We start from the raw sequence: 26,979 nt of genomic DNA, 5'->3' as shown, positions 1-26,979 counted from the left end.
TACATGTCATTTATGGTCGGGGAGTAACGGATTACATGACCCTCCCCGATTGAAATTTAAAAACATGACCCTACCCCATTTTCCATCAGGTAACAATTGTGTAAATTTCAACCACTCCCTAAAGGAAACATTTGAGTGTTGCAATTCTTTATCACACAATCTGCAACCGTAATGTGTGGACATTGTACAATCAGTGAGAGCCTCATATCACATTTGTATATATCTACTGTGCAAATTGGTTGTTTCAGTCATGTCTTTGGTTACATTCATGTGGGTCAAACAAAAAACACTTTAATGATTGGTTGACAATAGAGCCTCACGCAATGTGGGTGATTTCTGCAGGATGAAGTTGAAGAGCAACTGCAGATGACTGCAGTCAAAACATCTTTGATCACATGATTTTTGTCAAGTTAATGCAGTTGACATGTAGGTCCAAGTCAGACAACTTATTTATCCCCAACATATGGTCACCACCTTTCAAAGTGATCCACTCAAAAGCAGCCATTGAGATGAGAACATGCAAGACTGCACTCTGCCACACATAGTATCTGTGCAAGTTTCACACAGGAGCCATGATACCAAAATAGCAGAGAAGTTTAGCATCGCTCAACCCTCCTGGTTGTTACAGATATTGACTCACTAGTTTGTGTCATGCATCTAAGTATTCTCGCAGTCTCCCTTTAAACCTAACCTTAGACCTGACCCATTACCTTACGCATTAATGACCCACAGTTGCAGGAATGGACATCCCCAAAAATGATACAACACATACATGGAGCATAGCCTCCCACACTAAAGCTAAATATAAAAAAAAAGGTTCTAAAACTTCAAATAACTACTAAAGTGGAGCTAAAAACTGAAACTAAAAACAATTAATCTTAATAGAATGTAATAACCTCTAATCAGGGAATGATTTAGACAGGGTGCAATTAATTCAGGTAGAACAGAAAACCAGCAGGCTCTGGACCTTGTAGGGTAAGAGTTGAATACTCCCATACTATTTAATAGGACAGACAACATTCCTTAGAAATGTTGCTTTCACCTATCCTGTGTCCTCAGTACAAGAATCATGCACCCCACACAACTACCACATCAGTTCATGTTTTATTTAAAGGCTTAGAACTCCCAGTGCTTACATGCTTTTAGACATGGAAAAAAGCAGAATCTCTTGATTTGATATGAAAAAAAAAAAAAAAAAAGACTTTACATCTGGTAAATCAGACCAACTCAGTCACAGCCCTCTGCGGGGACACTGAAATCAACTCCGAGCCCCTAAACACTAGGCCCTAGTGGAGATCTGAGAGGGTTGGATACATATGGTGGTAGCTCCATCTTGCACATAGGTGGCTAGGGTGTAGGGGCTAGGAAGGGTTGATTTGGAATTGACTGTCTGCCCTCGGCTCCTCCAGGGCACCTGTAGTCTCTACACTGGTATGGTTAGAGTTCTTAGCTACTCAGAAAGATATTTTTAAAGTTCATCTTTGCTCTGTGATAACTTTGTGGCGTGCTGTTCCAAGAACTTACTAAATCCTTCTATGGTTCTATCCCCACCCTCAAATTTGATTGGGCTCTGCTTGCTGTTGCTAGGCGCAAAGTAGATGGTGGGGAAGCCCTCTGTTTTGTAGCTGTCGTGAGGCACGTCGTTAGCCGTGGCGTCCATTTTGGCAATGACCAGGTTCTTCTCGTTCTTGTATTTCTTGCCCAGGGCAGTGTAGTCAGGGTCCAGCTTCTTGCAGTGACCGCACCACGGGGCGTAGAACTCGATCAGGACGTCTTTCTTGGTATCCATGACAATGTCGTCGAAGGTCTTTCCAACCACTACCTTCACAGGGCCTTTGTTGTTCTTGGGCACCGGCTGGGATTTGATGACGGGCTTCAGTTTGCCTACAGAGAGGGAGAGACAAGGGACACAGACATGGTGACCAATGGACACTAATGTATAGTCCATTACACAATATTGGCAATGAAGACCTGTCACAGTGATGATATTTGGCTGCCTGCAGACAAGGTACTCAACTCAGGTTAATATGTAACTCAAAACAACATGTTGTGGTTTAAAGTCCTGACATTTTATAACAATTGCTGTAAAGCTCACCTTTCTTGAAGGCCATGATGAATTCCCTCAGCACCTCAGAGTCCAACTCCTCAGGCTCCATGGCAAACTTCTTGCCACCAGCTCCCAGAATCCCCACATTGACTTCCTCCCCGCTGTCGCTGAGCCCCAGGCTCTTCAGCTCATCTGAGTAGTCCTCCTCGTCAGCGATGGCAAAGGTGTATTCTGGGAAATCCTTGGCCACCTCCAGAACCTTGCTCCTCCAGAATTGGGTGGCTACAACAGAAATAGAAAGGGTTATCAGACATGAGATGAGCTGCAATTAACACCGCCAAGGTTCTCCAACCGCCGGTCCTGGAGGAGAGCTACTGGTAGTGCAGGCTTTTGTTCCAGCCCTTCAGCATGACAAAAAAGGTATTATGGAAGCAACGCAGCTTTAGACAATATTCACACAACATAGGAAATAAGGGGTTGAGGACACTTGCCTTTCCTGAAGTCGAAGCCGAAGTCCACACCGTAGTAGACAACAACCAGCGGCCTCTTGGTGTAGCGTTTAGCATCGTTGCTCTGTTTCCTGTGACCCACCAGTGGCAGGATGTGTTTCTTAAAAAAGTCCTGCACCTCAGACACCTCTGTGGAGTCCTGAAAAGGAGAGATGGGCCAGGTTATGAGAACATCTTACAACATTAAACATACAGAAATCATTTCAGCATTTTCTTAGGACAGGAGAGCATGCTTCATTGAAGTCTACTTGAGGTTAGACAAACACACACCTTGTGGACAGACTTACTTTGATGGTGAGTGTGTGTGAAGCTTTCTCGTACTTGGACCTGAACTTCTCAGGCTGCACCATGACGACCTGGCCGGGGGAGGCCTTGAGGAGCTTGGCCAAGTCTAAACTGAAGGTATGGAGGAACTTGAAGTCCTCTCTAAGAACATGACCTGGGAGGACAGATAGGAGGAGGAACACAGGGACACTGAGTACAATACAATCACTATTGATCCCCTTCAGAAAGCCTCACCAGGAGCACAGGAATTTCCTATACACCCTCAATACTACACATATAGCATTCTATGTATAGACATACTCAGGGTATGTACAGACCGTGGCAAGTCAAATTCAAGGACTTACGTACTTTTTCAAGCACCAATATTTATTTTCAAGGACCATCAATTTGTAAAAGTTAATCGCCACAACCTCATTGGGAACCTTACAAGTTCTACTAAATAATATGTTGTTTATAAGGCTGTTCCAGACAAAAAAAATATTTAAAAACGTGGAGTTCCCTATGTTTGAAGAAAATCAACTATACTGTAGGTAGGCTACTGAGCTCGTCTTATGCTTTAAGCACACTGATTAAATAATCAAGACACACAAACGAGAAGGAGCAAGAGATCAAGAGCCTAACCAGAAGAATATATACACAAAAATAAAATTAAAAACTGTCCCCGAACATCTTCCAGCTGGCCTTGGCAGATTCAGCCAGTAAGCTCCTGAAGTTACCAGTAGGTAATGGCTACACCAGGGGTCATCAACCTTTTCCATTTAGAATGCCAATTTATCTTACCATTTCTATCAAACTGCATGCCCGTTATGATTGTCATATGCACATTTCCATGGAACAGTTTGTCATTTATAATAAAGTCTTCGTATCTGAAAATGATCATGTGGTTAATCAAAATTCTAAAAGTAACTTCTATTGCCAACAATGTAAAAATGGCCTCCATAAAGCCAACAAATAAAACAGTGTAGCCTGCAGGTAGAAAATACCCTGATAAAAATAAATATCCTATGAATCAGATTGGCTAAGCATTGCCTGTCTACAAGGAACTTTAAACATTGTATCAACTATTAACTTGGTCCAGCCTGAAGCTGGTGCTAGCAAACTTGCAATATTGTATAGAATATTCTGGGCCCTCAGAGTTTCCTGTGCCAGTGAGCTCCAGTGCCAGTGAGCTCCAGACTGACATAGCTGTAGGCTATTTGTGCAAGGGATAAGTAATCAGGTCAGCCTATTGTATTAGGTTTCCACCGGATCAGAGCATGACATCCCCCCCCCCCCCCCCATATCGTGCTGAGTGGTTATCAAGAGCTGGAAAGATCTTACAAATTGACAATAGTTCCTCAACGTAGTCGCTCAATGAATGCAAAAACAGATTTTGATTACGTGCCGTTTGAGGTAAAGAGAAATTATTTGAGAATTCACCATCACTGTGGAGCAAATTTATAGGCCTACATTTTACACAGGCCAGGTAGCCTAGGCCTACTTCTACGGGTAATCTAGGGCGCGTCCTTATGCAACATTGACAAGAGCGCTCCAACCAAACACGTAAATGGAATGAAAAAAAAACTTGTTCCTCACAAGTGTAGCGTAGGTCGTGCAGTCCGCAAACAAAGTGTCCACTCAGACAATGAGAACGGTAAAAAACTAATTGAATAAATTAACAAATTACTGTAACCAAACAAACATTGTAGATTAGAAATGTGAATGGTAAACGTACTACTTACTGGTGAGCCATCCTCACAGCCTCTGCAATGTATTAGTCCACTGAGACAGGCATGAATCAGACCGGTGTCTCGTGTTATTTTATACATACGGAAAATATTCAGATCTTGACTTTTTCCACATTTAGTTACATTACAGCCTTATTTTAAAAAGGATTAAATAAAAAAAGAACCAACTTAAGAAAATGTCAGATTTTCAAGGTATTCCAGTACCAAATTCAAGTACTTGAAGCACCTTGTGTGAACCCTGCACTGTATACACCTAAGCAATGTTAATTAAAAATGAATACTTACAGGCCTCTAGGTAGAGGTCGTAGGTCGTATCCTGCTCCGAGGAAAACACACCCACTATGACAGCGTCGTCACCATCTTTGATCAACTCTGACACCTGTTTCACCATCTGCACCTGCTTGGAGGGAGGCCCTGCCTGCTCGCTCATATAGTCAACGATTCCTACACAGAGAACACAGAATAGTTAGAACACTTGGCTATATCATTACAATGGGACGCATCCTAAAATCCATAATGTTAGCAGATATATTTAGTTATTGGGTAGTGTCTGAAACAGTCTGAAGTGTGGACATACCACTCTTCTCTCTGGGTCCGTTGTAGTCAAAGGCCTTCCCCTTCCTGAAGATCTTGAGGGTGGGGTACCCTGACACCCCGAAACGGATGGCGATGTCCTTCTCCTGGGTGGCGTCTACCTTGGCCAGGGGGATGGGAGGAGAGCGCTGGCTCAGGTCCTTGGCTGCCTTCTCATACTCTGGAGCCAGCTGCTTACAGTGGCCACACCTGGAGGGACAGTTAAAACAGCATCATAACGCTTCGTTAGGCAGGAACAACAATCATGAAGCTTCATATAAAATAGCTTTATCCCCTCCACTCCTTTACTAGATAGAAAACACAAAGGAAGTGATAGATTTCATGCATCAGACCAGTGCAGATGAAGCAGAGGAGACAAGGACATGAAGTGACTAGATCATTGAGATGCATCCTAAACGTTGTCTAGAGGTGGACTGACTGACCATGGGGCGTAGAACTCCACCAGGATGATGTCAGCGTTGTTGACCACATCGTCAAAGTTGTCCTTGGTCAGCACCAGGGTTGCCTCAGGAGGGGGCTTCCAGTCTGGCTGGGCCACCTCCTTCACTTGAGCCACAATGGCTGAAACAACCACAGTTCCCGCATTAACAGTGTTACTAAACTGAAAGGGGGTTGCAATCCAGTCTGTCTGGGTTGCCTCTTTCACTCAAGCCACAATGACTGAAACACAATCACAGTTATAACATTACCAATGCTACTGAAGTGAAACTAAGATAGTAGCCTGTTTCCGCTTTAGTCAAACAAGGCCAAGATGCACTAGCGTAGTCAAATACAGAGAGCCAGGCTACCAGCACAGTCTTGTTAGTGGTTGTCCTACCCTGCTCATTCTTGGCTCCATCATACTCCACAGGCTCCCCCTTCTTCATGATCTTGAAGGTGGGATATCCCGACACCTCAAATCTACTTGCTAAGGAACTGGACTTGGTCGCATCCACCTTGGCCACAGGGATAGGGGGGTCATTCTCTTTCAGACTCTGGGCGATCTTCTCATACTCAGAAGCAAACTGCTTACAGTGGCCACACCTGGGAGAGGGGAGGACAACAGATTAGAGAAGTGTCAATCAAGGAGGAAATGATTTCAATGGTGCATATATCCCATGCATTTGAGATGAAGGCCTTCCAGTTTTTCACACTGCATTATCGGCTACCAAGAGCTGCACAATAGACGTGGATGGACACGTTGCCAATGACTGACAAATATTGACTTCTTATTGTCAACTCTCCCTTTAGGCAAACTTACCATGGGGCATAGAACTCAACCAGCACAGTGTCCTTGCCCTCCATGAACGTGTCAAAGTTGCTGTCGGTCAGGACCAACACTCCGTTCTCATCCTTCACCTCTGTTCCATCATCTTCATCATCCTCTTCATCGTCACTGTCATCAACCTCATCGACGTCTGCTACATCTGCAAACATCATTGATAACACTGAAAAACAGAACGTCTAGCAACAAGTCAGGACAGCGCAGTTGGGTTTGCGTTGCAACAAAACCTAGCTCTCAAACCCAGGGGAGCTTACAGCAGGCCCCTCTTTTGGGTTCTCAGCTGAAAGCATGGAACAGAATGAACAGAAATAAAAACGCAACATGCAACAATTTACTGAGTTAGAGTTCCTTCTACTGTATGAACTGTAAATTGAAATAAATTCAGTAGGCCCTAATCTATGGATTTCACATGACTGGGAATAGATGACTTAAAAAAATAAAAAGGTAGGGGTGTGGATCATAAAACCAGTCAGTATCTGGTGTGACCATTTCAGGATCTCACAGTATATGTGCATTCAAATTGCCCTTGATAAAATGCAATTGTTTGTGTTGTCCATTGCTTATGCCTGCCCATACCATAACCCCACCGTGGGACACTGTTCACAACATCAGCAAACTTCTCACCCACACAACACCATACACGCTGTCTGCAATCTGCCCGTTACAGTTGAAACCCGGATTCATCTGTAAAGAGCACACTTCTCCAGCATGCCCTGTGGTCATCCAAGGTGAGCATTTGCCCATTGAAGTCAGTTACAATGCAGAAGTGCAGTCAGGTCAAGACCCTGGTGAGGACGACGTGCACGCAGATGAGCTTCCCTGAGACGGTTTCTGACAGTTTGTGCATAAATTATTTAGTTGTGCAAACCCACAGTTGTATCAGCTGTCCGGGTTGCTTGCCAGACAATCCCACACATGAAGCCAGCTGTGGTCCTGGGCTGGCATGGTTACATATGTTCTGCAGTTGTTTGGATGTATTGCAAAATTCTAAAACGTTGGAGGCGGCTTATTGAAGAGAAATTAACATGAAATTATCTGGCAACAGCTCTCGTGACATTCCTGCAGTCAGCATGCCAATCACACACTCCCTCAAATTGAGACGTCTGTGGCATTGTGTTGTGTGACAAAACTGCCCATTTTAGAGTGGCCTTTTATTTTCCCCAGCACAAGGTGCACCTTAGTATTGCTCTTGATATGCCACACCTGTCCGGTGGATGGATGGATTACACTGAGTACAGTAATTGTATCTTTAGTATTAGAAATGTTTGTCATTCCTATGACAGTTAAGTTCCAAATCTTTCCAAAAATGTATAGCGTGCAAGGTGTATTTGCGTTTATACTGAGCATTTGTGCAGCGTCGGGGCACTTTCCTCACAAGGTTAAATAAATGGGATGTCCAATGACCCAATGTTATGCAATGGAATTAGCCACGCTGTAACATTACTGAGGGCACGCACAACATTCTATAAAAGATGGCCAGCAATTAATAATTAGCTAGCTAGTTAGCCAACTAGCTTGCGAATACGAGCTGACTGGCTAATTATAACGACAGAAGAAGCCAGCTAGCTAGCGTGCACAAGACCTGGCTAACTTAATTAATTACTAGTTAACGTTAGCTAGCTACTTACCATCTTCTTCACATTGGATAACAGTGGCAAAGTGGGCAACGCCAAGCAAGACAATTAGCAGCAGCGCTATCTTTCTCATTGTCAGGTTTTCCAATGGGATGCTATCCGTGTACCGAGTGAGACTTCTCCCTTTAAGCTAGTAACTGATGAATATAATCAAATGTGTCTATTATTAGAAATCTCTGTAGCGCTTGATCATTCCCGAAGTGAAGTTAAACTGATCTTTGGCTTGTTGTTTCATACAAACTAGAAAGACTTCAAAAATCACGCTCCCCACCTCCTGAAATTGAATTTGTCTGACTTGCCACGTTCTAATTGGCTGTCATCGTCGGTTTTCCTCCAATTGCGTACCGCCACTTAAATTCCTGGATCCTATACGTTCGAGCGTGCTATTGGATAGTTTACCAATTCTTGTAATGTCATTGGACTGAATGGACTACTGTTTTTTCAACAGTGAGTGAACATAAAACAAGAAAAAGTTGTACTAGTACTTTTGATATCAAGAGGATCATGAAGAGGTTTATTTATTTATTGTGCAAGGATGTCTCTGGATTGCTGCAACAATGCAACTGTCCTGTAAGCATATTAGTTAGTTAGTCAGTGAGCCATGTTGTAATGTTCATTCTTTCAAGAAAGTGTGCGCTCCCCTCACCCTATCCTGCACACCATTTATTTGAGAATGTATTTTACACACCATTTATTTATTTGTTTTACAATCAGGGCACATTGTTTATTTCATGTTTTTGAAAATATACATGGTGACACAAGCAGTGGCCTACTGAATACTTGCAATTAAGCCTGATTCCCTCCACACAGAGTATTTCAACATGTTTTTTTCAAAATATCCCTCTTGAATCGCATATTGATGAAGATAATTCATTATTTTATTAATTAATTCATTAGACTCGCCATACAGTGTCAACCCCAGCACTGTCTGACTGTCCCTAGAATTCCCTCCTCTGGCTCAGTCTCTGGGCTCCCATGGACCATAACCTCCACCACAGTCCTGTGTGGCCCTCCATGGCCCTCCACCACCCCAGAAGCAGTGGTATATCTGGAGCTGGGCCCCTCTACTGTAGCCCATTGGGTATTTCTGGGACTTCTGTGGTTCTTCTTACCAGACCGACCGACAGCGGTCCAGTGGCTGATCTGATTCTCCAGAACCACAGTCTTAACCAGCTGATTATCTATCCAGCCTGTTAGGCTCTGGATCTGAGGCATGTTGTCCCATGTCCGAGCCTCAGCTAGGTGCACCGAATCTGGGGAGGAGAGGTAGCTTGGCCCCCCTGTGGAGGTGGAGCTCTGGAGGTTTCTGTTTGATAGGTGCTCTCGGGAGGTCCTCCCTGGTGCTCCACTATGCAGGAGACTGCCGGATGTCCCAATCTTACTTGAGAGTCCCCCAGCTGGGGCTAGGGTCTGCCTCCTCTGGCCTGCCTGCTGCAGATGGTGGAGGGTATCCAACTCAAGCTGAGATCTGGGATGGAAATATAAACGACTGGTTAACAACCCAGGCCATCTGAGTGACTTAGGGCTATGCTAGCTAACTGAGCTAAAGCCTAAACATAAACTCAAATAGTCAAGTAGTCACTGGGCGAACATAGTTCAGTGAACCACCTCTACCATTCTATGTTTTCGATGTGAATGATATTTTGTTGTGGTTTTACCTGTAGTGGTGTGCGTCAGGTAAGTGTTCCCTGGAGGTCAGTGGGAGGCTGGTGATGTCAGGGGGATCATTGAGAAGTGTCTCTTCAGTCATGTGTGCTGTTTCACTGGCAGCAGAGCGCTACAAACGAAACGCACAGCATTAAAACTGTGCTGGCATCAGGGACAGCTCATGAGATGGTGGCCAGTTCAAATTGAAAGTGGGACATGTCTAAGTAACTCCACCTAGATTGCTTCACAGAGGCTTACATATTCAAAGGTTATGCCTAAATCATATATACACTGGCGGGTTGGTTCAGACAGTGTGGGTGAGACACCCAGGTGTGCCCACCTGTGAGGCCAGGCTGGAGGGGCTCTGGGTGGGGGAGAAGATATCTTTAGGAGGTAGGGTGTGGTGCAGACTGTTAGAGAAGGCATTTAGTCTAAACTGCAGCTCATCCACCAGGCTCTCAAATTCCTCCAGGTAAAAACTCTGAGGAGAAAAAATATATATCAGCCGGTTAACCCCTTCCATACCTCAATCTAAACCACAAGGTTGTTCTCTGCTTTCATTTGACAGTCAAAGCAAAGCAGTCCTATCTTCAAAACTATCTTTCGGACATTAGCATGGAGGTCAAAAGTCACTCACTCTCCTGTGGGCATGGCTATCTCTCCATCTCTGTCTGCGTTGGCCAATGAGCACAGCCGCCCGGCCCCTGATGTAGCCAACCACGTCACAGAGAGTCAGTAGGCTCCTCCTCCTACCAGCTAGTTTAGCAGCTCTCACTAACGAGGAGACGATACCAATCAACTAGAGACAGACAGACAGACAGACAGACAGACAGACAGACAGACAGACAGACAGACAGACAGACAGACAGACAGTCAGTCAGTCAGTCAGGAGCAGAGGGTTTACAGCAGACTGATGTAGCTTGCTAGGGCTGGATAAAGCAACAACAAAGTACATGGTGATGTGTAGGGTAGACTACGTGTATGTTTGTTGTCTCTGGATCGCCTTGGAAACTAGTTGATTTATGTCAAGGATTTTATCAAACACGAATGTTTAAAAACAGTATTATAAAAAGTGTTTAAAAAGAGTATTATAAAAAGTGTTTAAAACAGTATTATAAAAAGTGTTTCAAAACAGTATTATAAAAAGTGTTTCAAAACAGTATTATAAAAAGTGTTTAAAAAGAGTATTATAAAAAGTGTTTAAAACAGTATTATAAAAAGTGTTTCAAAACAGTATTATAAAAAGTATTTCAAAACAGTATTATAAAAAGTGTTTCAAAACAGTATTATAAAAAGTGTTTCAAAAAGTTTAATGAGTACCACTGCTGTCCAGGCCACAGTGAGGGTGAGACAGAGAGCTCCATGGTAGAAAGACAAAGACAGGCTATTGGGGCTGTGGAGCTGGTGGGGCTGAGAGGCCATGGGCAAGGAGGGGGCCCGGGAGCCCAGTTGGCCCCTGGAGAGAGACAAGAGTGTGAAGACGGAGTGGGGCAGGGAGCTGAACCCCCAGGACCTCCTCAGGAGCAGCAGGTTTCCCACAGAGGACAGAGCCACCAACAGGACAACTCCTGACAGCTGGGGACGGAATAGAAACGGTACAAACATCAGGACACACTCTAGAAACATAATGTGTATGACCTCTTGAATTTTAATCAATTAACTTTTACCTGAAGTACTGAACTGTACTACTGAACTGTTACTTGAAACTTCTTAAAATAAAACATTTAAATTAGGATTATTATATTTTAAATAGTTTCCATGCAGACTGTTTGTAGTTAACTTCACTAGGGTAAGGGGCAGCATTCGGAATTTTGGATGAAAAGCATGCCCAAATTAAACTGCCTGCTAATCAGGCCCAGAAGCTAGGATATGCATATAATCGGTAGATTTGGATAGAGAACACTCTAAAGTTTCCAAAACTGTTAAAATAATGTCTGTGAGTATAACAGAACTGATATGGCAGGCGAAAACCTGAGGAAAATCCATCCAGGAAGTACTATTATTTTGAAAGGCTGTTTTTCCATTGAAAGTCTATCCACCATACAAAGACTTAGGACCCAGTTCACAATCTCTATGGCTTCTTCTACACGTGGCCAGTCTTTAGGCATTGTTTCAGGCTTTTACTCTGAAAAATGAGGGAGATACAGCACTTTCAATGAGTGGACAGTGGAAATTTCCAAACATGAGTCCAGCGTGTGATCGGGAGCGCGCCTTTCTTGTTTCTCCTTTTCTATTGACGAAGCTTTTGTCCGGTTGAAATATTATTGATTATTTATGACAAAAACAACCTGAGGATTGATTTTAAACATCATTTGACATGTTTCTACGAACTTTTATTGTACTTTTTAAACTTTCGTTTGGATGTTGAGAGCGCGCTTTGTGCCTTTGGATTACTGAACTAAACGCACCAACAAAACTGAGGTTTTTGGACATAAAGAGGGACATTATCGAACAAAACGAACATTTATTGTGTAACATGGAGTCCTGGGAGTGCCACCAGATGAAGATCATCAAAGGTAAGTGATTCATTTAATCGCTATTTCTGACTTTTGTGAGTCCTCTCCTTGGCTGGAAAATGTCTGTATGGTGTTATGTGGCTAGGCGCTGTCCTAACATAATCGCATGGTGTGCTTTCGCCGTAAAGCCTTTTTGAAATCTGACACAGCGGCTGGATTAACAAGACGTATATCTTTAATCCAATGTATAACACTATCTTTCATCAATGTTTATGATGAGTATTTCTGTAATTTCATTTGGCTCTCTGCAATTTTACCAGATGTTATTTGAGACAATGCATTACTGAACATAACGCACCAATTTAAACTGAGGTTTTGGACATAAAGAGGGACTTTATTGAACAAAATGAACATTTATTGTGTAACATGGGAGTCCTGGGAGTGCCACCAGTTGAAGATCATCAAAGGTTAGTGATTCATTTAATCGCTATTTCTGACTTTTGTGAGTCCTCTCCTTGGCTGGAAAATGTCTGTATGGTGTTTTGTGGCTAGGCGCTGTCCTAACATAATCGCATGGTGTGCTTTCACCTTAAAGCCTTTTTGAAATCGGACACGGTGGTTGTTTTAACAAGAAGCTTATCTTTAAAATGTTGTATAATACTTGTATGTTTGAGGATTTTTAATTATGGGATTTCTGTTGTTTGAATTTGGCGCCCTGCATTTTCACTGGCTGTTGTCGAGGATGATACCAGAGAGGTTAAGGTAGAAGGTGAAAGGTTGCCGTGTCTGCGGGTTGTTTACCATTGGCCAGAGGAGTCTGGAGAAGGCGAGTCTGAGTAGAGTCACTGAGGCGGCCATGGTTCTGTTAACCCCCGACAAACACATACACCGCACCACCAGGAGGAAGAGCAGTATGCCACGCAGTGTACGGGTGTGCTGGAGATACAGAGGACTCATCATCAACATCAACATCATCATCATCATACACACACCTCACTCTCTCCCATTCTCACCTGTTCCCAGGTAGACAGTAAGCTGACATCCACATGCGTCCTGAAGTCGTGTCGCTGCAGCAGGTCAATGACCTCCAGAGTCAGAATGGACTGATAGATGTAGTAGATGTAGTACACCAGGGTTACCAGGAGTATACTGACCTGGAGGGAGACAGAGAGAAGGGCAAACTGACCTATTATTGCTAAACAAACAGAAAGAAAATTCCTACTGAGAGAAATGTTTGTAGGGTATAAAGTTCAGTGTGATTTGCTTAGGACTGAGTATGAAGAGGCTAGCTTGATCACAATCGAACGATAGAAAGAGAACTCAGACAACTACAGTGAGCAAACCCAGATTTACAGAGAATGTATTGCTGTATATACTGTATGAGAGAAGGGAGGGGCAGGGGGTTCTCTCTCACCTGGAGCCAACTCTGGGGGTCTCTCAAGTATCCCAGCATGCCTTTCTCCCCAGCAGAACAGATCTGGAGGACGAGCTGGACCAGAGAGACGAGGAGGAAAAGGAGCTGGAGAGGAGAGATGAAGGCAAACAAAACTACAGCTCATATTCACCTTCAGATATCATTGGCCTTCATGTCTGAGATAAGACTAATAGAATGGGCCTTTGTTCTAGCCCAGCTCACAATTCACTGCTCACAGTTCACTTCTCACTGCTTATTGCTAGTAGTCCTGTGTAACAGTGGATGGAAGACCAGACCCTATCTGACTGAATGTGGGGGGTTGTCGTGGAGGGAAGAGATCAGGGGTGGGCAAAACCCTGCCCGTGAGCCCATTCAATCCGGGCCGCAGGAGGTTTGAGTAAACACATAGTATACATACAGTACCAGTCAAAAGTTTGGACACCCCTACTCATTTAAGGTTTTTCTTTATTTTTAGTATTTTCTACATTGTAGAATAATAGTGAAGACATCAAAACTATGAAATAACATATGGAAACATGTAGTAACCAAAAAAGTGTTAAACAAATCAAAATATATTTAATATTTGAGATTATTCAAAGTACCCACCCTTTGCCTTGATGACAGCTTTGCACACTCATGAGGTGTTGGAATGCATTTCAATTAACAGGTGTGCCTTGTTAAAAGTTAATTTGCGGACTTTCTTTCCTTCTTAATGCGTTTGAGCCAATCAGTTGTGTTATGACAAGGTAAGGGTGGTATACAGAAGACAGCCCTATTTGGTAAAATACCAAGTCCATATTATGGCAAGAACAGCTCAAATAAGCAAAGAGAAACAACAGCCCATCTTTACTTTAAGACATGAAGGTCAGTCAATGCGGAAAATTTCAAGAACTTTTAAAGTTTATTCAAGTGCAGTCGCAAAAACCATCAAGCGCTATAATGAAACTGGCTCTCATGAGGACCGCCACAGGAAAGGAAAACCCAGAGTTACCACTTGTCACGACTTCCGCCGAAGTCGGCTCCTCTTCTTGTTCGGGCGGCGTTCGGCGGTCGACGTCACCGGCTTTCTAGCCATTGCCGCTCCATTTTTCATGTACCGTAATTTCCGGACTATTAAGCGCACCTGAATATAAGCCGCACCCAATTAATTTTTATTTTTTAATTTTTTTTTAACATAAATAAGCCGCACATGTCTATAAGCCGCAGGTGCCTACCGGTACACTGAAACAAATTAACTTTACACAGGCTTTAACGAAACACGGCTTGTAACAAAAATAAATAGGCTTTAACGAAACACGGCTTGTAACAAAAATAAATAGGCTTTAACGAAACACGGCTTGTAACAAAAAATAAAAAATTAGCAGTAAGCTTTAGTTGTCTTTTTGCACCGAGTCAATTCCTCACGCTGCTGTTTCCAACGTCTTATCATCGACTCATTAAGACCAAGCTCCCGTGCAGCAGCTCTATTTCCGTTTCCAACAGCCAGATCAATCGCCTTCAACTTGAAAGCTGCATCATATGCATTTCTCCGTGTCTTTGCCATGATGAGGGTGACAAAATGACTACCGTAATCAGAATGATGGTAAGTTTGAGAGCGCTCGATTTAATCTAAACAGTAAACAAAAAAGTTGTTTGACCTTAACCCGTTCAGCAATTTCATTGGTCTAATGAAAGCTTCATGCCGCCAAAAAACTGAGCACGTCACAGAATGTGTTTTTAAAAAAATTGAAAAAATTGAAAGCGGGAAAAATCCATATATTAGCCACGTCATTGTTTAAGCCGCGAGGTTCAAAGCCTGGGAAAAAAGTTGCGGCTTATAGTCCGGAATTTACGGTATCCATTTGTTTTGTCTTGTTCTCTGCACACCTGTTTTTCATTCCCCAATCAATCTACATGTATTTATTCCTCTGTTCCCCATCATGTCTTTATGTAAGATTGTTTGTTTTACGTGTACTTTGTCTATTGGAAATGTTGTTATGCGCCAGACATTTGTCTATGTTTCGTGTTTTGGGCACGTTGTTTGTGCTTTTTGCTATTTTTACCGGAATAAAGTGTGCGCCTGTTCACTTCACTCTGCTCTCCTGCACCTGACTTTGCCTCCAGTACACATCCGTTGACACCTCTGCTGCAGAGGACAAGTTCATTAGAGTTAACTGCACCTTAGATTGCACCCCAAATAAATGCCTCACAAAGTTCAAGTATCAGACACATCTCAACATCAACTGTTCAGAGGAGATTGCGGGAATCAGGCTTCATGGTTGAATGGCTGCAAAGAAACCACTACTAAAGGACAGCAATAAGAAGAAGAAACTTGCTTGGGGCAAGAAACACGAGCAATGGACATTAGGCCGGTGGAAATCTGTTCTTCGGTCTGACTAGTCCAAATTTGAGATTTTTGGTTCCAACCGCCGTGTCTTTGTGAGACGCAGAGTAGGTGAACAGAGAATCTCTGCATGTGTGGTTCACACCGTGAAGCATGGAGGAGGAGGTGTGATGGTGCTTTGCTGGAGACACTGTCTGTGATTTATTTAGAATTCAAGGCACACTTAACCAGCATGGCTACCACAGCATTCTGCAGCAATACGCAATCCTGTTTGTTTTACAACAGGATAATGACCCAACACACCTCCAGGCTGTGAGGTTAGTTAGAGGATGGGGCTAGGGACTAGGAGTGTTATGGTGTTACCTGACATGCCATACTGAAGTAGTCCCATACAGTAGGTGAATGGTAGACCCTAGCTGACTGGACACGGGCGGAGGTGTGCAAAGCTCCACCAGGTAATCTCTCGGCCATCAGGTTCACACTGATGAACAGGTTGGTGGAGGGGCTGTAGAGGGTGAACTGGGTTGCCATGGCTACCGTTCGTCTATCCAGCCAGCCAGCTGACCTCAGGGATTCTAGCCTGGACACAAACTCTGACCTGGGTGTTAATTAGAGCAGAAAGGACAGGATGACATCCGCAACATGGTTTCTGTTATCATTGACTAAGCTCAGGTGTGTGTTATAGAATAGGGGAACAGATATTTAAAACAAATATTGAACCTTTATTTAACTAGGCAAGTCAGTTAAGAACAAATTCTTATTTACAATGACGGCCTACAACGGCCAAACCCGGACGACGCTGGGCCAATTGTGCGCCGTCCTATTGGACTCCCAATCACGGCCAGTTATGATACAGCCTGGTGATACATACATGATGTGAAAAAAGTCTGTTTACTCATGTACATGGTAGTTTCTTTGAGATAATGGTGCTGAGTGGTTGTGTTGTGTTCTGACCGTGTTAGACCCAGTCGTACTGTGGTCCCAGTTCCTGTGTAACACTGGAGTTGACCGCAGAGACGAAGTCCGACCTCCATGGGTAACGCCATCCCAGAGACTCTTTCATCTGGGGGATATGCCGTGAGGCATTCTGGGAACAAGGTCTCCATTACAGGAGGCACCTGAGGGGAGGTCAGAGGTTAGTTATGGGTTCACCCAGCAGGATACATTTAGGTATCAAACACACAGACAATAACTTAATTTTCTAGTTTCTAAAGAAAATAGACCACTCACAGCAAAATTAAATGTGGAATACATAGACATTGTGATAGTTTGCACAGACAGTAAAATCTGAGCTGTACTGCAATACTGTGTATGTAAAACCTACATGTTTCAAGCAGACCATCATAATCCCTGTGCCCAAGAACGCCAAGTTAACCTGTCTAAATGCAACAAGCTCTCACAGTCTCACATCAGAATTTGACATTTATCCACGTTTCTGAAATGCCAAATTTCGAAATTGTTCCAAACGTAAAATATCGAAGTGTTTAAGGTTAAGTTTAGGCATTAACTCGAAAATATTAAGGTTAGGTACTAACTCTGAATGGTGAAGGTAAGGGTTAAGGTTTGGGATAGGCCAAAAACAACTTGCTATCGCTGTATTCGAACATGCAACCATTGGCACCAAAGGCAAAACCGAAACCTACTTGAAGGTAAGAGCGCTCACTGTTGCCCCTAGTGGCCAGTTACCATGTCATCTCCCGACGTCCTCAGACATGGATGGTCGTCGAATACTGACTTGTATCATGGGTGACCTGGCTGCTAAATGACTATCGCCCCATAGCACTCACATCTGTAGCCATGAAACGCTTTGAAAGACTAGTCATGGCTCACATCAACACCATCATCCCAGAAACCCTGGACCCACTCCAATTCACATACCACCCCAACAGATCCACAGATGACACAATCTATATTGCACTCCAAACTGCCCTTTGCCACCTGGACAAGAGGAACACCTATGTGAGAATGCTGTTCAATGACTACAGCTCAGCGTTCAACACTATAGTGTCCTCCAAGCTCATCACTAAGCTAAGGATCCTGGGACTAAACACCTCCCTCTGCAACTGGATCCTGGACTTCCTGACGGGCCCCAGGTGGTGAGGGTAGGCAACAACACATCCGCCATGCTGACCCTCAACACGGGGGCCCCTCAGGGGTGCAGATTTAGTCATGTACTCCCTGTTCACCCACGACTGTGTGGCCGCACACGACTCCAACATCATTAAGTTTTCCGACGACACAACGGTGGTAGGCCTGATCACCGACAACGATGAGACATACTATATGAAGGAGGTCAGAGACCTGGCAGAGTGGTGCCAGGACAACAACCTCTCCCTCAAAGTCAACAAGACAAAGGAGCTGATCGTGAACTACAGGAAACGGAGGGCAGAGCACGCCCCCATTCACATCGAAGGGGCTATAGTGGAGCGGGTCGAGAGATTCAAGTTCCTCGGTGTCCACATCACTTAGGACCTATCATGGTCCGAACACACCAACACAGTCGTGAAGAGGGCATGACAATGCCTCTTCCTCCTCAGGAGGCTGAAAAGATTTGACATGGGCCCTCAGATCCTCAAAAAGTTCTACAGCTGCACCATTGAGAGCATCTTGACTGGCTACAACACCGCTTGTATGGAAACTGCATGGCATCTGAATGCATGGCGCTACAGAGTGTAGTGACTATTTATATTGACCAACTTTTTATTTGCACTGGCTCTATGCACACTCACTGGACTCTACCCACAGACTCACACATACTACACTGACACTCCAACACACACACACATGGACTACGACTACATATGCTCACACACACAAAACACACACACACACACATAGACACACTTTCACACTCTTTACATACACTGCTGCTACTCTGTTTATTGTATATCCTGATTCTACCTCTACCTACATGTATATATTACCTCAACTACCTCTAACCCCTGCACATTGACTCGGTACCAGTACTCCTTGCATATAGTCTCGTTATTGTTATTTTATTGTGCTACTATTTCCTTCTGTATTTTATGAAAAAGTTCTTACTTTTTAACTATGCATTGTTGGGAATGGGCTCATACGCATTTCACTGTAAAGTCTACACCAGTTGTATTTGGCGCATGTGAAAATGTAATTTCCTTTGATTTGAATTCCTCAAATACACTCCATGTTGACTACACTACCCCCTGCTGGTGAACAAGTGAACCTGCAGTTTTACAGAGAATTAAAAAAAACAGAGTAATTCCTAGCCATTTAAACGTCAACATTTAACAATCCCCAGTGTTTTTCCGGTCAGTTAAATGAGATGTGTCCATTCACCCCTGGTTTACCTGGCATTGGGATGCATTGAAAACATCAATCTTACTCAAGATGGGCTCTCCTATCAGAATACATGATCCCTGGACGGCACCTGCCTGTCATGAGGGGAGATAAAGAGGGTGTAAAACACATGCGCGCACTTACACAGGCACATTTAAGGCACACACTCTCACACACACTCTCTCACACACATACACACACACACACACACACACACACACACACACACACACACACACACACACACACACACACACACACACACACACACACCTTCCCAGTTGCTGATATGTTGTTATACCAGGTGTCCCAGTCCAGCCCATCCAGTACACTGGTTAAGGTCCAGTTCCACCACTCCTCGTGGGTTTGGATGGACAGGAAGGGGTTATGTGGGCTCCTAAATTTTGTTGAAAAAAATAGTTTCATACTGATCGTGAAAATGTATACATATGAATATGCTAACAACAAGCAACAAACTGCAGATACAAGGGATAATATTCCTGTTCCCCTCCTACCTGGTGAACTGTGTTCGGACGGCATGGTTGAGGTGATACTGGTCTCTAAAGGAGCTGCCATAGGTTACACACAGCAGGAGGAACAGCATGGAGATACACACTGCCACCTCCCTATAGAGGGAACAGACTGGGTCAGAAACACACTGCCATCTCCCTATAGAGGGAACAGACTGGGTCAGAAACACACTGCCATCTCCCTATAGAGGGAACAGACTGGGTCAGAAACACACTGCCATCTCCCTATGGAGGGAACAGACTGGGTCAGAAACACACTGCCATCTCCCTATAGAGGGAACAGACTGGGTCAGAAACACACTGTCATCTCCCTATAGAGGGAACAGACTGGGTCAGAAACACACTGCCATCTCCCTATGGAGGGAACAGACTGGGTCAGAAACACACTGCCATCTCCCTATAGAGGGAACAGACTGGGTCAGAAACACACTGTCATCTCCCTATGGAGGGAACAGACTGGGTCAGAAACACACTGCCATCTCCCTATAGAGGGAACAGACTGGGTCAGAAACACACTGCCATCTCCCTATAGAGGGAACAGACTGGGTCAGAAACACACTGTCATCTCCCTATAGAGGGAACAGACTGGGTCAGAAACACACTGCCATCTCCCTATGGAGGGAACAGACTGGGTCAGAAACACACTGCCATCTCCCTATGGAGGGAACAGACTGGGTCAGAAACACACTGCCATCTCCCTATGGAGGGAACAGACTGGGTCAGAAACACACTGCCATCTCCCTATGGAGGGAACAGACTGGGTCAGAAACACACTGCCATCTCCCTATAGAGGGAACAGACTGGGTCAGAGACACACTGTCATCTCCCTATAGAGGGAACAGACTGGGTCAGAGACACACTGTCATCTCCCTATAGAGGGAACAGACTGGGTCAGAAACACACTGCCATCTCCCTATGGAGGGAACAGACTGGGTCAGAAACACACTGCCATGTCCCTATAGAGGGAACAGACTGGGTCAGAAACACACTGCCATCTCCCTATGGAGGGAACAGACTGGGTCAGAAACACACTGCCATCTCCCTATAGAGGGAACAGACTGGGTCAGAAACACACTGTCATCTCCCTATAGAGGGAACAGACTGGGTCAGAAACACACTGCCATCTCCCTATAGAGGGAACAGACTGGGTCAGAAACACACTGCCATCTCCTTATAGAGGGAACAGACTGGGTCAGAAACACACTGCCATCTCCCTATGGAGGGAACAGACTGGGTCAGAAACACACTGCCATCTCCCTATAGAGGGAACAGACTGGGTCAGAAACACACTGCCATCTCCCTATGGAGGGAACAGACTGGGTCAGAAACACACTGCCATCTCCCTATAGAGGGAACAGACTGGGTCAGAAACACACTGCCATCTCCCTATGGAGGGAACAGACTGGGTCAGAAACACACTGCCATCTCCCTATAGAGGGAACAGACTGGGTCAGAAAAACACACACATATATACGCAGGCAAACACACACACACATACACACACCTGAGTGTTTTGCGGATGAGTGTTTCTCTCCTCTTCCTCCCCCCTGTCCTCCTCAGCTCCCCAGAAGTGGGTGGGCGTACCAGACGCAGATACCGAGCCCTCTGACGGGCCGCCAGCACCTGTCAATAACACAGCAAAGGCTTTTCTTAATATCTTCTTAAATAATATGGAATAAAACCAGAGCAGTTGATCGTCTGTTAGAGTAGGATGATGTTGTTACCCTGTCAAAGTGTGAGCATCTCTCCTGGGGCGGATGAGGAGGGCTGAGCAGGAAGAGCTCTGGGACACAGGAGCCATCTTGGGTCCACAGTTTCAGAGTTTCTGCCTGAAATCCAGGAACTCCTGAGAAACTGGAGAAGTCCGGACGATTCCTGCGCCAGAAGGAGACCACCACAGCCACGGCAAGGATCTAGAAAAGAAAATCAAACAGACCAATTCCATCAATGTTTTTCTGAGTAAATCAATAGTCAATTATTGACGGCAACCACTTTTGGTTTGCAAAGGTTAGCTTTATATTTGTGTTTGGCTGGGTTTGGGTTAAGTTGGGGTTCATGCTAGGTTGGGTTTGTGTTTTGTTCGTTGGGGTTTGGTTTACCATGGCTGGCTGGATGAGGAAGACACAGGAGAGCAGGGAGAAGAAGACGGAATGGATCCACAGTAAAGTCTTACTGCTGCTGAACCTAACATACGCACACAAATACGCACGCATGCACACGCAAGCACACAAAAACAATAACGCCCTGGTAAATAACTTGTACCATGTGTATCACTTGTAATCATTTGTATCGCTCTATAATACAGTATGATAGCTACCTTGTCTTATGTACTAACCTGATCCCCAAGACGATAGTGATCACTAGAGAGGAGAGGCCCAGGGCCAAACACAGTACCCAGGCTAGGAGGTGACTCCAGCGGAGTAGAGGGCTGAGCCTGCCCCCTAAGCATCTGCTGGTACTGTTGCCCACCTGGTTGTTGCTTAGCAGTTTGGGGCTATCGTTGAGGTTACGATCCCTCTCCTTGCAAACGCTGTTGTTGTCTGGGACACTGTTGCCTAGCAACCTGCCAAGCAAGCTGCTGTCAAAACCACTGGAGTTGCAATCTGAGGAGACTTTCTCCTGGGTTAGCAGATCCCTTACCAGATCCTGACCGCCCCGTATTACCAGATCTCCTCTTTGAGTTACCAGATCCCTATTCGGCACTGAGCCCTGAGACATGAGAGATAGAGAGAGGAACATGATACTTAATATTAAGTCAACAAATATAATATCTAAGAGGTAAAATGGAAATCTAATAGAAGCCAAACACATATTTTCCCAAATGTGTGTAAGAACAGGAAGAGTGTGTCACCTCATATTTCTTCCTCCAGGCCTCCTGTGCCCACTGCTGCAGATTGTTCCAGGAGAGAGAGTCAAACACACAGTCACTCACGATCAGCGCATCAGCTTGGGGGAAAGAGAGAGACAGAGCGATAGAGAGAGAGCGAGAGAGCAGAGATCTATCACTTGACTCCCTCACTTTCACCTGTTCTCAACCACCCACAAGAAAGAACCATAGCAGGCCATAGTGAGTGCTTGCGTGTGTGTGTGTGTGTGTATGTGTGTGTGTGTGTGTGTGTTCTACCTTCTATAGAGTAGATGTCTGGCAGTCTGACCATGTCCTGTTTGACCTCTGACCTCTTTACTCTGACCTCACGCTGACGGAACAGGAAGGACAGCGCGGTCGCTACGGGCAACACGGCCAGCGCGCTGAGCAACCCCGTCGTTAGGGAAACGGCAGACACGTCGATGATGCCCAGCTCTGAGGTGTACTGGAACAACACACAGCATTATGGGCAGTGTAGTTGCCAATGACTGACTGATTGATTGACTGATTGATTGACTGATTGATTGACTGATTGATTGATTGATTGACTGATTGATTGACTGATTGATTGACTGATTGATTGACTGATTGATTGACTGATTGATTGACTCACTTGGTCGTCGAGGCCAGATATGAGTAACGTGTTGACACACATGTAGCCTAGCAGCAGCAGCAGACACACACTGAGGCGCTGTGTGTGAGTGAAAACACTAGGGGAGGGACCACTGTACACAGACAACCACAGGTGGAAGTCTGACAGGTACTCTGACAGCTTCAGATACAGCAGCTACACAAACACATGAAATAACAACACATGACAAAATAACATTAAGAGCAGATGACATAACAACACATGACAAAATAACATTAAGAGCAGATGACATAACAACCCATGACATAATAACATATTAAGAGCACATGACATAAGAACATCATTAGACAATGAGTTTGTGTGTGTGTGTTCACGTTTTACTATACTTGTAAGTACCAGAAGTCCTCACAAGAATAGTAAACCAACTAAAATTAAGAGAAGTGAGGACATTCTGCCTGCCGGTCCTCATTTGTAAATAATCTATTTTAGTCTTAGTTAGAATTAGGGTTAGAATTAGGGTTAGAATTAGGGTTAGGGGTTATTAGGTTCAGGGTTAGAATTAGGGTTAGGGGTTGTTAGGTTTAGGGAAAGGGAAAATCGAATTTTGAATGGGAATCAACTGTTGGTGTGAGTGTGTGTCGTGAGTGTGTGTGTACGTGTGTGCGCGCGCGTGTGTGTGTATGTGTGTGTGCGTATGCGTGCGTGTGGCATGTGTGTATATGTGTGCATCCAGGTGTGTTACCTTGGTGAATCCTGGCCCCTGATCACAGACCCTGAGTCTCCTCTCCACCTGTCCGTCACCCTCGTCAACAGCCAACCAGCACTGGCCTAGGAACAGCCAGCTCCGCCCCTTGCCCTTCACCTCACACACCTCCACCTGTCTGAGGTACCAGGTGGGGGAGGGGCCAGTGTTATCATGCCACAGGTGCAGCCCCCACAGAGGGCCCAGACTGTCTACAGTACTATAGAGAAACACACACAAACAGTGACATGGGATCAGTACTGGGGTGTCTCTGTCTCTGTGGCTACAGCTGCTAGGGAGGGAGGGTTTCATGCTGGCTGGCCTGGCTGGGCTGACTGATGACACAACAGTTCTCATAGTAAACAAAAACAGAGATGTATAGTAGTGCATGTAAAGGCAGATACTGTAGCTGTAATGTTGTTTCGTACCTCAGTATAAAGGTGTTCCTGGAGTTCCTTCTGAACAGAGGGAATTCTGGGTCATGTAGTTGTCTGGTCTGTGACGCCCCATCCTCTCCATACAGCACAATATGGACCTGACACACACACAAACACACACATCAGACAATTCTGCTAGGTTTGCTCAGGAAAATGTATGTAATGAGGTGAACATGTTGTAATAGTAACTTGATAAATACAGGTTATGTGTGTATTTGCAGTGTGTGTATTTGCAGTATGTATTTGCAGTGTGTGTTTATGCAGTGTGTGTCTGAATGAGATATGAGGGTAAAAGACAGTATTACACATTCAGGTGGCACATACACACAGAGACTGACACACCAAAACATAAGGATGAAAGGACAGGTCTTATTATTAAACAAAAACATGTAACTATGGACTTTATGGAGTTAACCCCCTACAGTTAGTGTGCTATGGGATCTTTAGTGATCACAGAGAGTCAGGACACCCGTTTAACGTCCCAGGACACCCGTTTAACGTCCCAGGACACCCGTTTAATGTCCCAGGACACCCGTTTAACGTCCCAGGACACCCATTTAACATCCCAGGACATCCGTTTAACGTCCCAGGACACCCATTTAACATCCCAGGACACCCGTTTAACGTCCCAGGACACCCGTTTAACGTCCCAGGACACCCGTTTAACATCCCAGGACACCCGTTTAACGTCCCAGGACACCCGTTTAACGTCCCAGGACACCCATTTAACGTCCCACAGCGTATTCCAGCATCAGATTCTGAAGACCTTCTATGAGGTTAACTCACCCAGCTTTTCACCTCATCAGAATACTTGGCTTTGGTTTTACAACTTACGTAAGAAACTTATTGTATGTTAAATTCTAATCCATTGGCTCACTACGCTGTGAGTGTATAACGAAGGGCACTGAGCCTCAGACTACATAATATCTGAAGATGTATTATTTCTGAATAATGATGTTCCCCCATGATCAAAGAGGGCCATGACAGAAAACGTTAGGGGAGCACTGATCTAGCTAAGATAAGCAAAAATACAGATGGGCAATCCCATGCTATTTATTTATAGCCACTATGCTGCATCGTTTGGGCTACAGGTGATAATGCTTATTGCTAAATAACAATTAAACGGAAACAGTGCTTTTCAGAACGACCAGTTGAAAAACGGGGAGGGGTTAGGTTGTGGGTTCACAATGCACCGCTACCCTTCAAATACGTCACATTGCTTCAAGCCATAACCCGTCACACCCACCAAACGGAGCAAATGTAGACTACCTGAAAGTCTGTTCAAGAACGTTGAAGAACGTTTTGGGGAGACGTGCCCGGAGCTGGAACAGAGCACGGAGCTGAAGAGCATGGACGTAAGAATGCAGGCAGGAGCAGACATGTAAAAGCTAATGTTGTTCATTATGATGTGAAATAATTTACTTGTTCCATTAATTCCCTTAATTCCAACTCTAACAGCTGAACTGTCAGCCATGAGGGCCAGAGTGACAGCCAGTGAGAAGGAGGTGGAGGAACAGAAAAAGGAGGTGACAGCTCTTAGAGAGGAGCTGAGCGTCACCACTACTGAACTGTCAGCCATGAGGGCCAGAGTGACAGCCAGTGAGAAGGAGGTGGAGGAGCAGAAAAAGGAGGTGACAGCTCTTAGAGAGGAGCTGAGCGTCACCACTACTGAACAGCTCTAGAAGAACAAGGTGGAGGAGCTGGAGAAAGACAATACAGGTAAAGCACCGCTATGTATGAACATGGAGATGTATTTGGTTCATCCAAAAGAAGTACCAGCAACAACTCGACAAATAAAACAAATGTACTTGATAGAAAATGATGAGTGTGTTGACTCTCCTGTGTTCACAGACCAAAGGTGGCAAACGCTGTAGGACCCTTCAACACAGACACCCCACTGGTCTAGGGTTTTTTTTCTGGGTTTTCTACCCTTATTTTACCAGGTAAATTGACTGAGAACACATTCTCATTTACAGCAATGAACTGGGGAAAAGTTACATGGGAGAGGAGGGGGGATGAATGAGCCAGTTGGAAGCTGGGGATGATTAGGTGGCCATGATGGTATGAGGGCCAGATTTGGAATTTAGCCAGGACACCGGGATTACCCCCCTACTCTTAGTGTGCCAAGGGATCTTTAGTGATCACAGAGTCAGGACATCTGTTTAACGTCCCATCCGAAAGACGCACCCTACACAGGGCAATGTCCCCAATCACTGCCCTGGGGCATTTGGGATATTTTTTTTAGACCAGAAGAAAGAATGCCTCCTACTGGCCCTCCAGTAAAGTCTTCACCAAGATCAGCAAGGCCAACAACCCAACTACAGGTACTGACCATACATTAGCTGCACTTGATTGAGCTTGCTTTGTACAATGGAACCCATGGGATAGTCCCAAAAGTGCAAACCCCACCTGTTTGGCACTCCAGACAGGCTCAATTATACAAACTGAATCCAGCAACAGGGCAGCATTACTAACAGTGCCTTGCTGATGTCTCCCTGCTTCTCCTCTGATGCAGGTATCTTCACAGCACCAATGAGAGGAGGCTACTACATCACATTCACTGCCGTCGAGCTCCGCAATGACCAATAGATGGCTGT

At 44.7% G+C, this 26,979-nt stretch overlaps 2 protein-coding genes across 2 annotated transcripts in view; both read right to left on the bottom strand.

Annotated features, from left to right (window-relative positions):
* Positions 1–272: 272 nt before the first annotated feature.
* Positions 273–8,371, bottom strand: LOC115152084 (protein disulfide-isomerase A4). The gene is made up of 10 exons (XM_029696593.1): positions 8,055–8,371; positions 6,403–6,568; positions 5,980–6,185; positions 5,585–5,723; positions 5,146–5,351; positions 4,854–5,012; positions 2,844–2,995; positions 2,539–2,695; positions 2,096–2,329; positions 273–1,884 (listed from the first exon to the last, which is right to left on the bottom strand). Exons 1-10 carry the CDS (start codon positions 8,131–8,133, stop codon positions 1,469–1,471), a joined length of 1,914 nt encoding a protein of 637 aa, XP_029552453.1. The 5' UTR covers positions 8,134–8,371; the 3' UTR covers positions 273–1,468.
* A 296-nt stretch (positions 8,372–8,667) lies between these two features.
* Positions 8,668–26,979, bottom strand: part of pkd1l1 (polycystin 1 like 1, transient receptor potential channel interacting) — a 51,270-nt gene continuing 32,958 nt past the window's right edge. The window contains exons 41-62 of the mRNA XM_029691119.1: positions 24,374–24,480; positions 23,946–24,165; positions 23,225–23,398; positions 22,870–23,056; positions 22,597–22,691; positions 22,081–22,454; positions 21,845–21,929; positions 21,470–21,658; positions 21,250–21,368; positions 19,731–19,841; positions 19,489–19,612; positions 19,227–19,310; positions 16,855–17,018; positions 16,264–16,498; positions 13,578–13,682; positions 13,177–13,317; positions 12,965–13,099; positions 11,028–11,282; positions 10,345–10,506; positions 10,048–10,188; positions 9,719–9,837; positions 8,668–9,528 (exon numbers count right to left, since the gene is read on the bottom strand). Coding sequence (XP_029546979.1) covers positions 8,973–9,528; positions 9,719–9,837; positions 10,048–10,188; positions 10,345–10,506; positions 11,028–11,282; positions 12,965–13,099; positions 13,177–13,317; positions 13,578–13,682; positions 16,264–16,498; positions 16,855–17,018; positions 19,227–19,310; positions 19,489–19,612; positions 19,731–19,841; positions 21,250–21,368; positions 21,470–21,658; positions 21,845–21,929; positions 22,081–22,454; positions 22,597–22,691; positions 22,870–23,056; positions 23,225–23,398; positions 23,946–24,165; positions 24,374–24,480 — 3,882 coding nt within the window. The 3' untranslated portion in view covers positions 8,668–8,972. The remainder of the gene's footprint in view (positions 9,529–9,718; positions 9,838–10,047; positions 10,189–10,344; positions 10,507–11,027; positions 11,283–12,964; positions 13,100–13,176; positions 13,318–13,577; positions 13,683–16,263; positions 16,499–16,854; positions 17,019–19,226; positions 19,311–19,488; positions 19,613–19,730; positions 19,842–21,249; positions 21,369–21,469; positions 21,659–21,844; positions 21,930–22,080; positions 22,455–22,596; positions 22,692–22,869; positions 23,057–23,224; positions 23,399–23,945; positions 24,166–24,373; positions 24,481–26,979) is intronic.

This window comes from Salmo trutta, chromosome 2 (genome assembly GCF_901001165.1).
Source record: "Salmo trutta chromosome 2, fSalTru1.1, whole genome shotgun sequence".
Classification (NCBI taxonomy): Eukaryota; Metazoa; Chordata; class Actinopteri; order Salmoniformes; family Salmonidae; genus Salmo; species Salmo trutta.
The sequence above is the reverse complement of the archived record's forward strand: the minus strand, read 5'-3'. Positions and strand labels throughout refer to the sequence as shown.